This window comes from Panthera onca, chromosome D1 (genome assembly GCF_046562875.1).
Source record: "Panthera onca isolate mPanOnc1 chromosome D1, mPanOnc1 haplotype 2, whole genome shotgun sequence".
Classification (NCBI taxonomy): domain Eukaryota; kingdom Metazoa; phylum Chordata; class Mammalia; order Carnivora; family Felidae; genus Panthera; species Panthera onca.
This window is the reverse complement of record NC_138348.1, coordinates 29,410,321-29,427,656: the sequence shown is the minus strand read 5'-3', so window position 1 is coordinate 29,427,656 and position 17,336 is coordinate 29,410,321. Positions and strand designations below refer to the sequence as shown.

The 17,336-nt window shown below is 33.0% G+C and overlaps 1 protein-coding gene across 3 annotated transcripts in view; it reads left to right on the top strand.

Moving 5' to 3' along the window:
* Positions 1–17,336, top strand: part of ELP4 (elongator acetyltransferase complex subunit 4) — a 247,679-nt gene that overhangs the window by 54,005 nt on the left and 176,338 nt on the right. For all 3 annotated transcript variants that reach the window (XR_013550168.2, XM_078433344.2, XM_078433345.2), the window contains exons 4-5: positions 2,788–2,919; positions 10,485–10,624. Coding sequence is in view for 2 of the 3 variants with exons in the window: in XM_078433344.2 (XP_078289470.1) it covers positions 2,788–2,919; positions 10,485–10,624 (272 nt within the window). In the remaining variant the exon portion in view is untranslated. The remainder of the gene's footprint in view (positions 1–2,787; positions 2,920–10,484; positions 10,625–17,336) is intronic.

The window sequence follows — 17,336 nt, the reverse complement described above, 5'->3', positions numbered from 1 at the left end:
ATTTCCTCATTCTTTATAGGAAAGAAGAAAAGAGGAACTGATTTCATTGAAAACTGAAACACATAGAAAGGAGCATAGGGACTCCAACATCTTAATGTGCTTTGTATCACACTTCTAATCCTAGAAGAGAATGTGTCAGGAAATAATCTCACTCAAAGTAAAGAATCATTGATGAGAATCATTCTTTCAATTTTGCTTTGTTTTTGTGTTATTGTATAAATTAAAGTAAAATGTTCATTTTCCACTATTAATAGTATTTTATTACATGCTATTTTTTTGGAAGTATTTTGTCTAATATATCCATGTATGTATATAAGTTTATGCTAGGAATGTGGTTTACTTAATGATTATTGTGAGGGAGGTTGGCTTTTTAATTTTTTAGTTTGATACCTTTGTCATAGCTATTTTTCTTTTATAATTTCTCTTGATATGTCTTGAAGTTCATTAATCTTTTTTCCTGAAATGTCTAATCTGCTCCTGCCATCCAGTGGGTTTTAAAAATCTCAGATCTTGAAGTTTTCATTTCTAGAGGTTCATTTGGGTCTTTTAATAATATGTCTTTCATATCTCTATATGCTCAATCTTTATTGAACACATGGACTATAACCATAATTGTTTTTTGTCTTAGTCTAATTGTATTTGTATCACTGCTGCATCTCCTTATTATGGGTCCTATTTTCCTGTTCTTTTCATTCATTTTTTTTATTGGCTCCAGATAGTATGAATTTTAACATGTGCAGTGCTGGATATTTTACATTCCTGCTGACATTCTTGAGTTAATTTCTGGGATTCAGTAAAGTTACTTGGAAACACTTTGATCACTTTGAGGCTTGCTTTTGAGCTTTGTCAGGTGGGATCAGAGCAGCTTTTGTTCTAAAGCTAATTTTGCTTCTCTACTTAAAGCCTTATGAATTACAACGTTTCTCCGCTCTGGTCGGTGAGACTATGGACTTTTTCTGGTTCTATGTAAGCTGCAGAAATCGTTCAGCTTGCTCCTTTTGAGTGGTTCTTTCACCAGATTTGGGTAGTTTCCTTATGTCTATGTACTGATCAGTACTCAAGAGTTGCCTCCACAGATCACTGGAGCTCTCTCTCTGTGCTCCACTCTTCCCCTGTAGCTTGCCACACGGCCTCCTTGAACTCCTAGCATAGTCACTTCAACTCAGGAACACTATTAGGTTCCTCCTTTCTGCATTCTGCACTAGATATTTCCTTTTTTCTTTTTTTTTAATTCAAGGATAATTAACATACAGTGTTATATTAGTTTTGGGTGTACAATATAATGATTCAACCATCAATACATTGCCTACTATTGCCAACACAAAATATGTGGCTCTGAGTAGTGGTTAAAGCAATTATTTGACTGAATTCTCATAATCAGATATTTTATTAAGTGCTTAACATGCAGCAGGCACCATTTCTTACATTTCACATTCTTTACTCATTTATTCATTACAAAAATCCAATAAAATGAATACTGTTATTTCTATATTTCAGATGATGAATAGAGATATAGAGAGGTCCAATAGGTGGTCAAGGTAACCACAGACATAGCTACTAGTGTGTAAAGTCAAGACTTGGACCTAAACAATTTAGTTGTAAAATTCAAACTCATAGCCACTATACTGTATTATACCATATGCCTCACAAATATTTATTTCCATTAGAAGTTACTTTATATTTTGTAAGATGCTAATGCTTTGCTAGGAATGGTGGATTCAGAGTTAAATGATATAACTCATCTAATACTAGCATAAATTAAAGTGTAGATCTATTTGGAGGTCTTTTAGTAGATAACTAAAATATATAATGGTTAATGTGTTTTCCAGCTGATTAGTTGACATTATTATAAGAATAAATACATTTGATCTTGCAAAGTAAAAGTTGCAGTTTAGACTAATTTATGACATAACACAAGATTGTGTTTACTAATCCAGCACCCCACATTATCTTTATGATTTTGACTAATAAAAAAGGCAACAATTTCATGTGCTTTCCTTCTCCAAGAAACTTATGTACTTTTTTCTTTGCGTTGTTACTGTAGTGCCTCTTTACACACACACACACACACACACACACACACACACACACACACACACATGTTTTCAATGTTTTTTATAGCTGTTCCTCCCTAGGTCAGCTTCCAAAAAAGAAAAGATAAAATTGGACTTCAATACCTCTTCACTTAATGAGAGTTAAATCTATTTTCATTGTTAAGAGAAGAGACAAAGGTTTGCGTTTACAAAAGTAACGTTTGATAAGGGCAAAATAAATGCTTGTATTCTTAGTTGTTACTTCACCTGTTATTTTCATGAATGAGTTTTTTGCATTGTAGTATTACAAACCAGTAAACAGATTGCACACATGCTGTATTTTTACCTTGTGGGAAACATAACAGTAATTAAATGCAATACATAAATGCTAATTTCAGACTTTGCTTTAAATGCAATACATAAATGCTAATTCCAGACTTTGCTTTAAATATATAGTATATATATATGAAAAGAGCATACCTCTTGTTGCAATAGCATTTGGCTTCTCATGGTATACAAGTTTGAATATTTTCTTTAATTTCTAGTTCATTCCTAAAAAATTAAACTTCACAATATTATATATATAATATTTCCTCTGTTTTAGAAATAGCTATATTGTCATGACTTTGTGTTTGAATCATTTTTAAGGCATCAAGATGTTGGAAAGTTCTAGTATTGCTAATATTATCATTTAAGAAAATTGTCACATTTTTAAATCACAGATGCTGAATAATGTGTCATTTTGTTTTCTTAGGAACTTCCTGCACCATTACTTGATGATAATGTTAAAAAAGATTTTGATGAAGATGCATGTAATCATAAAACAGCAGAATCTAACATTAAAATGAAAATAGCTTGGCGTTACCAGTTATTACCCAAGATGGAGGCAAGTCAACATAGAAACTTTTCTAAAATTTGTAAATGTACTTGTTTTCATCTTATAGACTCTTTTGTGGTATACCTGTTATTCTTTAAATGCACTACGATGTCTATTTGCTCATTTAAATAACTAATATTTTATTTGTATTTTATCAAGATGATATTTCTTACAAATAAAATTATGGCATTTTTTTTTTTTTTTTACCAAAATAGATTTCATTTCTTCTATACCCTCCATGTAGAATCTTTTATTATACGGTTGCAAGCCAGAGTAAGCAAACACATTAAGGCTATTTCTATCCAGCTTGAATACCTATAAATATTCGGTGTGGATAGACTAAGAGATAGGAAGTGAAGGGAAATTTTCTGAGAAAACAGATTTCAGTGAATCTGCCCACTAAAGCTTATGAACTCTGCTCCTAGGGAAGGCTCTATTCACTTAGCTCCTTTTTTGATTGTTTACTTCAGTCTTCAGAACACTTTAATGTCTACCAGACATTATCATATTGGTAGAAAAGAAAGAAATTTTAATATGAGACATGGCACCCATAGTCCACCCTTCCTTAGTCTTCCACATTGACTGTTCCTTCCCCAAGGACAGAAATATGTTTATAACACTCCTTAACTGCAAATGCATAATTTGGTATACTGTTTCCACTGCCTCCTTCTAAATGCATGGTAGACTGTATATCATAGCACCCTTCTAACCAAGCTTAGACAAAGCCTTAGTATTCTCTGCAATATTCTGGGTGGTCACTACCAGTGAATATGTAAGATGAAACCTGTTTGCCATTAAAAGCCTGAAATATAAAATACACACTTCTCAAGATTATGTATAAGATCTGTAGAACCTTATCCAAACCTACCTTTTAACTCCTCCTGTGTGATTATAAAACACTATATTCACCTGTCCTATGAGAGTGGCTCCTTATAAATAGCTTATATTTATGCTGGTAATGATCTTCCCTTTCTTATTCACCAACTCAGCCTTCTCCAAGTGTGAATGTTACTACTCTGACAGTTTTCCATACATAATTATCTAATTTCTTATTTTTGTGTTCACAGCCCTTCATGTATTTTATTTTTTTTATTTTTATTTTATTTTTTATTTTTCAAAAATTTTTTTTTAATGTTTTATTTATTTTTGAGACAGAGAGAGACAGAGCATGAGCAGGGAAGGGGCAGAGAGAGAGGGAGACACAGAATCCAAAGCAGGCTCCAGGCTCTGAGCTGTCAGCACAGAGCCCGACACGGGGCTCGAACTAATGGACCGTGAGATCATGACCTGAGCCAAAGTCGGATGCTCAACTGACTGAGCCACCCAGGTGCCCCAGCCCTTCATGTATTTTAAAGTACTTCTAATAGTGCTCACTTCGGCAGCACATATACTAAAGTACTTCTAATATAATGTTATAGGTAATTGTTGGTATAACTGTCTTCTCCACCAGACAGAATTCTCTATGAGGGCAGAAAGCCTGTTTTATTTTCTCTTGTATCTCCAGCATCTGTATTAATGCCCAGATTATAAGCATTTGTGTTTGATAAATGTATTCAGTCGTTCAGCAAATATTAAGTATCAACTGTGTACTAAGTATAAAATATGGTACATAGGTACATATTAAGCAATGATAAGTTGTTCTAATTCAGCTGGAAAAGCTATTTGAGTACATTTTTAAGCATGATTTACATGACTGTGAACAAACTACAAACCGAAGCGAGGGTATTTGCAACTGATAGAATAAGGAATAAATTTTCCTTATATACAAAGAACTTCTAAAATGAATAAGGAATAGTCTACCAACCTAATTTTTTTAAAATGGGTGATATACAAAGGAAATTTATTGGCTCTTAAACATACAGAAGCAGATGCCCAGTTTCACTTACAATAAGAAAAATGCAAATTAAAACTGCACTGACCTGCTGTTTTTCTCTTAACAGATTGTCAATACCTAAAATGTTTGGTAAGACACTAAATTAGCAGAGGTGTGGGTAAATTAGTACTTTTATACTTTGCTGGTGGAAATGTAAATAAGTACAATTTCTGTGGAGGGTAATCTGGTAGTAGCCTTTAGAATTATAGAAAACATATACCCTTTGATCCTTTGGGGCATTTACATTATGAATATATTTACTTACATGTAAAATGAAATATATATGAGCTATTTTTGCAGTATATTTTTAATAGCAAAAGATTGGAAAGAACCTAAATGTCCACCAGTAAGCACCTAGTTAAATAAACTATATACCATATAAATGAACATATACCATAATATGTGTATTATGTGCATGGTATATGTGTACAGTATAACACCATATATTTGTATTAAAAAATAAAGGAAAGAAGCTCTCCATAGTCAGTTGTTACAGACATAGCCTAGCTTGGATGTGATTGAGAACTGGGTAGAAGAGGCCAAAATAAATGTAGTTATTCTGCTTAGGAAAATGTGAGTAGAGTGATAGAGATTAAAATAGACAAGGAGTGTAGGACTAGCACTTGAGAAGCCTAATGGCAAAGAACTTCATTCATGTCTTTCAGCCGATAGTTTCACTTAAGTTACTGGGCTTAATGGTGACTCTTAGGTGAAGAATGACTGTATTCTAATTTTTCTAGTGGGATTCTGAAAGAACCTGTAATGAACAAAAGCTCTAAGTTAAAATCAGCTTTCTTGTAAAGACAGTCCAGTTTTAGGTTATATAAATCACTTGTCTCTCGCATTTACTTACTTTATTTTACTCTTATCTCCATTATATTTTGGTTTTTTCATTGGTCACTAACATTCTTCACTTGAAATTATAAGTAAAGATGCAAATATCTGAAACTTAAAGCTTTATTTTTTTACTGCTTGTTACAAAATCTGTTTTGTCAAGGGGTGCCTGGGTGGCTCAGTTGATTAAGCATCAGACTCTTGATTTTGACTCAGGTCATGATCTCATGATTCATGGGTTCCAGGCTGTGCTGATAGCCTGGAGCCTGCTGGGGAGTCTCCCTTTCTCTCCCTCTGCCCCTCCTGGCCCCACTCTCTCCTTTAAAAACAAAACGAAACGAAACGAAACATAAGCCCCATGGTCAGTTTTCAAGGTTTACAGTTTGTTTTAAAAATTGTGCTCTTCTTACACTGAACTTTCCTAGATGACTTCCTCTCCCATTTTCTTGAGTTCTCCGCTAAAATATCACTTTATCAGGACTGTATTTTTTTTTCTCATTCTCTATAAAATAAAATCACTCTCTCACTGTTATCTCCTTTCAAGGTCTTATTTTTCTCCAGGGCACTTATCATCACCTAACAGATAATATTATCTCTGTCTTCCTACTAGTAGGTAAGCTCAATGGAAGAAAGGGACTTTGAATATCTTGTTTTACTGGCCTGTAGTGGGTGCTCACCAGTTATTTGTTGAATGCATGAGTGAATGAATTATATAGAATGTGAATTAAATGCAAAACTGAGTTAAGTTGCATTAATTAATATAAATAAAAAATGGCTTTTTTTCAAATTTACTGTCAGTGGTCAAATTTAAATTTCTTAGTATTTATAAGTTAGCTCTGTCAAGTTTACAAAATAGAATCGTCTTCTGGCTTCTTTGCTTTTCTTTGAAATTTGGCCAGCATGTTCATTTGCCTGTCACAGAAATTTTGTGAATGAGGATTTGCTGAGATTAATAGACTTTGGTCGTCCTCTGTCATCTACTTTATAAATCCAGATTTTACTTTGCCATTATTAGTTTAAAAACAACAAAACCCTGGGTTTTCTGTATTTTATCTGTGACAAAATATAGTTAACACTATTACGAGTATAGATTAAACAAGTAGTCCAAAACTAGCTGTGGCATTTATCAGAGATGCTTCTTAATATAAGTTGCCACCAGATCCTAAGACTGTAGTCACATTCCCACTTAGGGAATGCAAAAAAAAAAAAAAAAAAAAAAAAGATAAGAATATGCACACCTAAATCAGTAACAATAGCTCAATAAAGCATAAAACAGTGCTTCTTCCAGTTGGAGGGGTGTGTGGCTTTAAAAAGTCCCCCTTCTCTTGTCCTGTCATTTTGACTCTCTGTCTTAGGTAGGCATGCTCTTTTTTTCCCTGTCCAATCATCAAATCCTATTCCCTTTTCACCCCAAGAATTGGTAGCTTACAGGATATTCTGAGACCCAATTTCTTTAATATTGTATAGTTCTACTACCAAAGCTTATAAGGCTCTCGCACTTTATGGCAATATATTAGATCTTTATTATGTTAAATCCTCATTATACCTTGGCTTTCTATCTTAGTGATTGAGCCACAATAGTCCTGTGATAGATATGTGCATGGTACAGGTGACAACAAATATCATTTTTTCAATAAGGCAATGTTACTGCAAAGGATAGTGATGGATCTTCTGTTCTCTAGTGAATCATGACACAATAACAATAATTAATATCACTTATGTAGTGCTTCACAATTTACAAAATATTCATTGTCAGTGTTGCATTAGATTCTCACAGCAGCCTAGCAAAATAGTTATTAGTGATTGAACTGAGGCTCAAAATGGTTAATTAATCATTTGGGTTCTTGCTTTCCGTTATGCCATACTGAGAAACAAGAAATGGTAACAATAATAAGAAAATGTCTTATTTAGACTTTATTTGTGTGCAACTTTTCTCTAAAAGTTTTGATTCTTTCTAACATACTGGAGGTAGGGGATGGTATTGTTTTACTGCTCTGTACCCCTGCTGGCCCCCCCCCCGTCAGAGTTAATTTTCCCTTATCATAGTAAATTTTTACTGAACCAGTCCATTATACTCTGTTCCACAACTGACAAACATAAAGGATAGTTTGAGACTGTGAAATAGAAGTTTTCATAATGTAAAACTAAAGCAACATGTTCTTAACAAACTGAGTAAAACTGACTTAGCTATTGATGATATTTTGATTTTTTTAATGCATCTTTCATTTGTGGAGTTGACATTTTTTCATAGAGTATTACTATTCTCAGATTTAAAACATTTAGTTATCTCTTTTCCGAGGAAATATTTGAAGTCTTTGTTTTATGATTTCACATTATTTAAAAAATCTGATTGTATGTTAATGCTTTGTGTCACGGGTAGAAAAAAACCTTACAGAATCGTTTTTCCTATAAATATATATTTGTTTTCCATTTTCATTTTTATTGAAGGATTAGTAAAATTTCATCATTAATAAAAATTTTTATGTCTACCTTGTGAATATTTTAGTTACCATATTTAATTATAATTTCTAAAAAATTAATAATGGTAATAAGAAAAGCTTCCAAATTTATTCTTACATTTTAATGAATTATTTGTGTTCTATATGTAAACTGTCACAGCATGAAATCAATTTTCTGCCTTGATTCATCCCAAATCAGAGATTTCTATCACATTAATATTATAATTAGAAACATTAATAGAGACGGCAACTTTAAAAGCATACTTTGCTTCTTGGCAATTTAGCATATTTCTCTGAGTGCCCAAGACTTCAAGAACCTTCAGTGCACTAATAAATTTATTAACTCAAACTTAAAAGAAGTGAAAAGTCTCTCTTTCTTTCTCTCTCCCCATGGCCAGTCTGCTAAAATAGATTATTCATGCTTATTTGATTCAGGTAGGCTTTTGCAAGCTTCCCTACTAGGCCTGGGAATGTGGTACATTGAGGCCTTTTCAGAGGCTTCTGACATAGACCAAGCTTTTATTGCATGGTGTTTTATTATTACCAAATCCTAGTCTCCACCCAGTTTGTAGGCACTCTGCTTATTCTTTTGAATCAGGAAAGGTTATCACCTACCTTAATCCATGGAGCAGCGTGGATTAAGGACACCAGTGTGCCCCAGGATTCTCAAAGAGGATCCTGGAAACTTCTTGTTTCTTCTTTTTTGCTGTCTTTACTAAATTCTATTGGGCCTTAGGAGGATTTGCATCTGAAATGGGCAACCTGGTGTTTTTCTCAATGAAGACATCAGATCAAAGTTCAGTTAGTCAAGGCCTTTCTAAAACATTAAGGGGGCCTGGACTTACACAATAAAAAGATGAGCTCTAGCAGAGATTGCAGTAAAAACATTCTGAACTATAATCCGGATAAAGAATAGATTATAGGCCAAAGAACAGACCTTGTTTAAATTGCTTTATACTAATAACTTTACATTTAAAAACTTTACCCTATTTTTAAGAAGTATACTTTAATGTCTCATACTTTATTTGTTAACACTGTCTTGGTAAACAGATAATCATGTTTTGAGAACCACACTTGTGTATATATTGTATTGTAAACATTAGATGGAGCCAATTGATAGGTCTCTTTCCTTAATGAAAGTGAACAGTGTCTTATGGAGGGATAAACAGTCATTTTATTTAGAAAGTAAATGCCAAACTCACAGACTCTGTATCAGAGAATAATATTTCTATTAGACTTAAATTTGTTTATCCTGTGTTACTGTAGAGTTGATGTTGGTAGGCATTCAGTTGAAGAATATTAATCCTTTAAGTCTCAAAATGCAAATATCTAGTGTCAAGCAAATGTCTGTTTCTTATCTAAATTTCAAAGTTGTCAGTTACTTCGTAAAATGAGAATTTACTCTTCCATTTCTGCAGAGATTATCTGCAGATTATCTGTTTTGTTGAATGTTCTGAAATATGTCTGTTTTATAGCATTCAGGACAGTGGAAACTATGTAAATTTAGATTAGAAACTATTGGAAACTATCGCCAGGTGGAACCTGTTAGGAGTTCAACTTTGTACAGAGGTGTGTACATATTTCTAATGAGTTGAATCAGCACAGAATCCATTCAAAGCAATATAATGAGAATGTTCTGTTACTAGGCCTTTACTATCCTATGTACATAAATTCAGCATCAACAGTTATTAGAGTTATTTGTGTAGAAGATAATTTGTTGGAGAAACTGACAATAGCACAAAAGAGGAGGCATCAATGAACTAATGATGATGTCAGGTTTCTGATTTATCTAATGTAGTTTATATACATTCTCCCTCTTTATCATGTGCCTTGTTCCCATCTGGAGTATCCTCAATACATTTTATACTGTAAGCTTAATTTAAAATTAGCAAGAAATTTTGAATGTATATACACACTATCTTGTGAGAATTTAGGTTTTAAATGATGCTCAGCTCAATATGTTTAAAAAGCTAGTTTTTTTGAGCCCCTCACCAATGATTTAATTGGCTTAAGTTTTCATTAGTTCTTAGCAACTCCATATTTAATTGATCATTTAAACCTGGAATCTTTAAAAAACAATTAAAACATGTATATTAATTTTTTTTCAACTCAGGAAGGTAAGAAAAGCAAAGAGAATTCTTATCAAATTTAGTGACCACCAGGAGTGAAGAAACATGGGAAATGAAAAGGTTGATTTCTAACTATTATTTAAAATAATAAAAGTTGTTGTATGCTTCTTTGAAATTTAATAAGTCTATGTGTATCAGCTCTTCCTTATCAGCATTAAAATGCATAAATGTATCAATATTTTGCTGAATGTAGTTTGAATACATTGTAGTTTAAAAAAACAATAATTAAAAAATAATAACAATAATTTTTTTAATGACCAGTATGGCTTTTCTTAACAGGCTGGACCAGTATCATCTTCAAGATTTGGTCACTATTATGATACATCAAAAAAGATGCCACAAGAACTAATTGAGGCTTCAAAATGGCATGGGTTTTTTTCCCCAGAAAAATCATCTTCAACTCTTAATATAGAACCATGGTAAGTAATGACCCATTTCTGATTTCACAGGTTAATAGAATGCATTTTTACCACATTCTTTGAAATAATGCATAACTAAAGGTACATATCCTAATAATAAATGTTTTCTATAAAATATGTGATCTTACTTGTATATATGTTTCATAATATTTCTTTATATTTAGTTTTCTTTTTCTGGTCCTATAACTGTTGGATATGCTATTATCCTTAATTTGCAGTTTGAAAAGTATTATAATACCTCCTGTTTTTAATTTTGAGAAAATGTGGAATAGTTTTTAAATTGGGGTCTTTTAGTCCTAAATGCAAATAGATATCTAAAAACTACTTAGCAGTGAAAATGGTATAAAGTAATGCTGTTTTTCAATAAATGTTCTTTCAGAAAGTAAATATGTTTTCCGATATTTTATTTATTAAGGCTTTCTATTTGTAGTTAGTTATTCTATAAATAAACAATCTCTATTTTTTTAGATTGCCTTAAGAGCAATGTAGGGTTTTTGAGTTTTACAGTTAAGAGCTTTAAATATTAAACAAATACAACATGTTTATAGTGATACTAACTTTATTAAGACAAAAGTCTGAAAATTACAGTACTTGACATTGAATAATTTATATATAGTGTTAAGAATATTTAATTTCAATTCTTAACTGTTGAATCATAGAAACGAATCCATGGAATAGGGTGTTGCCTCTATTTTCTTTCATATTGTAAAACCATTATTTTCAAAGTGACCTGAGTTATTAAATGGAGATTTAATAGACAGGAACTGAAATGACTTACAAGTCTAAAGTCTCTTTTCCAGGAATATTACTTGAGAATTTAGTAAAGGCTGTCTTATTTATTTTTATTAAATCTGTGTCCCCCCCCTCAAAAAAAAATTCTTTGCTTCATTATGGTTTCTCCATTCTGTGGCTTGAGACTTACCAAAAATGGTACTCTGATGTTGTCTTAATATTAATAGCAATGATTAATGATTGACTGCTGTGTGTCAATCACTCTACTACACATTGCATTTGTTGTCTAGTAAAACCCTTGTATGAAACATAACTGTATTCCCATTTTCCAGAAGAAGATACCAAAATTTAAAGAAGTTGTTTACTTGAGGCTCAACTATTAAGTGATAGAACCAGGATTAACCTAAGTCAGATCCCTCTCTTTCTTTTGCTTTACTGCTTCAAGACACTTTGGTGTCCTTTGCCTTTACCTTCCTATGTTATGGAGGAAAGAACACTGGTAAAGAAACAAAGAAAGAAATCTGGGTTCTGATGCTGAGTCCATCCTTAGGAAAATCCCTTAAATTCAGTGAAAATAAATACCCTTCTGTGAAAAATTAGCACCGGGGGATACCATTTGTCCTACCTACATCAGTAATATTTTGTTAAGTTTGAATGACTATACTGATTATACTCATTCTAAATTTTTGTCATTCAGTAAACTAGACATACATATGCTTTTATGGCTTGGGAAATAACTTTTCCCTGATTCCTCAAGCAGTAGGTGGTGGAACCCAGATTCAAAGTTGGTTCTTTCTGACTCAAAATTCTGTGTTAGCAATAATGCTATATTGCCTCCATTTATAGAGTGCTAAGGGAAATAAAAAATATAAAATGTCCATTAAGTATGATGTAAGTGAACAAAAAATATAGTGTTACTTTTGTAACTAATAAAACATTTAAATAATAAAACTTTCTTTAAGCCCCAAAGTACAAGATTTTTGTTCATTCAATCAGCAACTAAAAGAAGGAGGGAATTAACATTTATTGAATACCTGTTCCATCTCAGGCACTGTTCCAGGCATTAGACCATGAGATAGCTCATTTAATCCTCCCACAACCCTCCAAAAGAAGTAATATTTTCTCCATTTTATAGGAAACTTGAGGTCAGAGATGCTAAGTAGCTTTCCCACTTTTTCAGGCTGTTGGTGACTAAGTCTTCAAAACCTCTGCTTTTTTTTTGTCTGCCAGGCTGTCTCCATTTGCTCCTGCAGTAAATGTGCAGCACATGAAGCTGGGTGCCAGGAAAAAAAAACTTGATCACCTGTGAGAATATAGTCCTCTAGTCTTTAAAATACATACTTTTTCGGAATGTTTTTTGAGAGCTAGCAGTTTTGCATAGAATAGGAAAATTTATAGATTTCAATTATCAAGGCAATATTTCATTTCATAGTTAACTGTAATTCATTTATTTCATATTAAACTTAAATGCTTAATTAAATGTAATTAAACTTTAAACATGTAATTAAATTAATTTTGAAAATGAGTACTTACCATGTGGGATTTAATTTATGAAAAGCATGTGCTCATTTCACTAAAATGAACTTTACTGGTTCATTTATGGAACAATAAAGCTAAGCTTTACAGTTGTCTATACTTTTCCTGCTATTAAGACTAGAGGGTATAGTTGTGTCCCACTATCAGATGTGAGGATATAATATATAATTTCATATATTCTGAAGGCACTGTTGAAACATAAAGTTTTTTTATGGTGAGAAAAACTGAAGATCATTTAAAATTTGCATTAACTGATTTAAAATCATCGGCAGGTTTGCCCATGGAAAATGTTCATACATATAATTTAAGGTTTCAAAGCAAAGCCTGGCTGTAAAAACCTGAGAAATATCACACCAATATTACCCGATAGTTTTGTTTTAATATTTCATTGTCGTAAATCAGGTAAGTTGACACAAAACAGTGATAGGAAAACTGATTTTGATAATAAGTTTGTGATCTAAGATTATTTTTAACTTGACGTAGTTTTTTGTTTTTTTTTAATGTTTATTTATTTTGGACAGAGAGAAGAGAGCATGAGCGGGGCGGGGGGGAGGTGGGGGCAGAGAGAGAGGGAGACACAGAATCCAAAGCAGGCTCCAGGCTCTGAGCTGTCAGCCCAGAGCCTGATGCGGGGCTCGAACTCACAGACCACCAGATCATGACCTGAGCCGAGGTCGGACACTCAACCGACTGAGCCACCCAGGCGCCCCTAACTTGACATAGTTTTGAATTAATCTTTGCTAACAGATATGCAAAGACAGTTCTGTTTTCTTACTAGAAAGATAATGCCATTCTTCATACTAGGGATGGTGTTTCAGCTTTCTTATTTATTAACAAATCTACTAACATACTGTTACAAAATGAATGTTTGTGGTTCCCTCCCCAACACCCCAAATTTATATGTTAAAGTACATATGATGGTATTTGGAGACAAAACTTTGGGAGGTAATTTTGGTTGCATGAGGTCATGAGGGTAGGACCTTAGTCTGATAGGACTGGTATTCTTAAAAAAGAGGGAAAGACATCCAGCTCCTACTCTTTCCCTTGAGCACAAATCCAGGAAGGGCCATGTGAACAACACAGCAAGAAGGTGGTCATCTATAACCCAGTGGTGGAGCCCTCACCAGATACAACCCTGCTAGCACCTTGATCTTGGACTTCTAGTCCCCAGAATTTCTACAGAATTAATTCTTGTTGGTTAAGCCACTCAGTCTATAGTATTTTGTTATGGAAGCCAAAGCCAATTGATGTACCTGCTATATTGTAAAATATTACTTTTTTTAATTGATAGACCATATCTTGAATATTGACTTTACATGCAGTTGGTAGTAAACAGAATGAATTTGTTTTGATATGTTTCTTTGAAATTCATGATTTTGTTTTTACATGGATATCCAAAAAATGGCCATTAGTTTCTCATATTAACTAGAAGTTTTGTATTAATTAATTTGAATGAACTGAATTCTGAAAGAACCATTTATCTTTTTAGGAGAACTTCTACGAGAAAATCAATGGAGAGAGGATAAGAATATTACTTAGGATTTTAGAAGTCCTTCCTTTTCTTATTTGGCCAAGTCTCTCTACCACTTAAATGGAACATATGTATAAGCCTTCTGTAATATTTTCCTAGACAAATTATAGTTATGTACCCCCCCATAAATTCCAACTTAATTTTGTTCATACTCTGTCAGGACACTTAGCACATTACAGTATAGTTATTTGTATTGTCTACATTTTTATCTTCCCTCTCAAGCAGTGGAAATCCTTGAGGAAGGGGGTTATGCTTTCTATACCTCCTTATTTCATGAATTTAGGACACAGGTGTTGAGTTGATAGTTGATGAACTAGTGAATCAATGGACAAAGTATAGTAATAACTCAGATTAATACAGCCTTGTTCTTACCTCAAAGATTTAGTGAGGTAAAACTAGCAACTGAAGCATAGCCATGTAAGAGTACATTCTATTTCAAAACTACAGATCTCTTACATTACAAAGCAGAGAACCACAATATATTTAGAAGTTATAAGTAGAAAATTCACTCATGAGAAAGGAATTTTGATAGAGAACTTCTAGGTAAGTCTAAAGATTCAGAAGTATGCTGAATTACTTTATTAAAAGGGTATAGTAAATGATACATTAATACAAATCTCAGAGCTGAGGGAAAGGCAAGATGTAAATGTGATTAGGGATTTTACACATTGGCCATTCTGCTGGTGATGTGATTAAAGTAAAAAGATAATATCTAAAAATTTTGACAGAGAGAATTATTAATCCTGAAACTCATTTTAACCAATGAAGAGAAATTACTTGCTTACATGTGTGCCTTTCTTCATTTTTCTATCTTTTAAAAAAGGGGACTTCATGTATGCAGAATTTAGTCACTCATCCTGGCATGCTATCTTCATTGATATGCATGGTTTTTGATTATTATTTCCCACCTAATTCCCACATTTCTAGTTTCAGTCATCTTCTCCTAGGCATACATCCTCTTATTTATGTATGTCCTTCCAAATTTTCTTTTCCCTTCAATAAAGTAATCTTAGACCCTTGACTCCTCTCTCTCACTCCCTGCATCCAATCAGCAACTCCTGAAATTTTATTTATTTTTTTAAGTTTTTATTTAAATTCCAGTTAGTTAACATACAATGTAATATTAGGTTCAGGCATAAAATATAATGATTCAGTACTTAAGTACAACACCCAGTGCTCATCACAAGGGCACTCCTTAATCCCCATCTCCTATTTAATTCATACCCTGCCCACCACCCCTCTGGAAACCATCAGTTTGTTCTCTATTGTTAAGGGTCTGTTCCTGGTTTGACTCTCTCTTTTTTTCCCCTTTGCTCATTTGTTTTTTGTTTCTTAAATTCCACATATGAGTGAAATCATACATTATTTGTCTTTCTCTGACTGACTTATTTCACTTAACATAATGCACTCTAGCTCCATCCTCATTGGTGCAAACGGCAAGATTTCATTCTTTTTATAGCTGAATAATATTCCATTGTGTGTGTGTACATATATATATATATATGTACACACACACAACATCTTCTTTCTCCTTTCATTAGTTGATGGACACTTGGACTGTTTCCATAATTTGACTATTGTAGATAATGCTGTTACAAACATCAAGGTGCATGTATTGCTTTGAATTAATATTTTTGTATTCTTTGGCTAAATACCTAGTAGTGCAGTTGCTGGATCATAAGGCAGTTGTATTTTTAACTTTTTGAGGAACCTCCTTACTGTTTTCCACAATGGCTGCACCAGTTTGCATTCCCACCAACACTGCAAAAGGATTCCCCTTTCTCTACATCTTCATCAACACCTGTTGTTTGTTGTGTTGGTGATTTTAGCCATTCTGACAGCTGTAAGGTGATATCTCATTGTAGTTTTGATTTGTATTTCCCTGATAATATTAATGTTTAGCATCTTTTTATGTGTCTGTTGGCTATCTGTAGGTCTTCTTTGCAAAAGTGTCTATTCATGTCTTCTGCCCATTTTTTTTCTTTTTTTTTTTTGTCTTCTGCCCATTTTTTAATTGGATTATTCATTTTTATGGTGTTGAGTTTGATAAATTCTTTACATATTTTGGATTCTAACCCTTTATCAGATATGTCATTTGCAAATATCTTCTCCCATTCTGAAGGTTGCCTTTTAGTTTTGTTGATTGTTTCCTTTGTTGTGCAGAAGGTTTTTTTTGTTTTGTTTTGTTTCTATTTGGATGAAGTCCCAATAGTTTATTTTTGCTTTTGTTTCCCTTGCCTCAGGAGACATATCTAGTAGGAAGTTGCTAAGGCCAATGCCATAGAGGTTATAACCTGTGTTCTCTGCTAGGATTTTTATGGTTTCAGGTCTGACATTTAGGTCTTTCATCCATTTTGAATTTATTTTTGTGTTTGGTGTCAGAAAGTAGTCCAGTTTCATTCTTTTGCATGTTGTCCAGGTGTCCCAACACCATTTGTTGAAGAGACTGTCTTTTTCCCATTGGATATTCTTTCCTGCTTTGTCAAAGATTAATTGACCATGTAATTGTGGATCTATTTCTGGGTTTTCTATTCTGTTCTGTTGATCTATGTGTCCCTTTCTCTGCCAGTATCATACTGTTTTGATCTCTAGAACTTTGTAGTATAACTTGAATTCCGGAATGATGATGTCTCCAGCTTTGCTTTTCTTTTTCAGGTTGCTTTAGCTACTTGGAGTCTTTTGTGGTTCCATAAAAATTTTAGGATAGTTTGTTCTGGTTCTGTGAAAAATACTGTTGGTGTTTTGACAGGGATTGCATTAAATCTTATAGATTCCTTTGGATAGTATAGACATTCCAACTGTATGTGTTCTTCCAATCTATGAGTTTGGAATGTCTTTCCATTTCTTTGTGTCATCTTCCAATTCTTTCATCAGTGTTTTATAGTTTTCAGATAACAGGTCTTTCACCTCTTT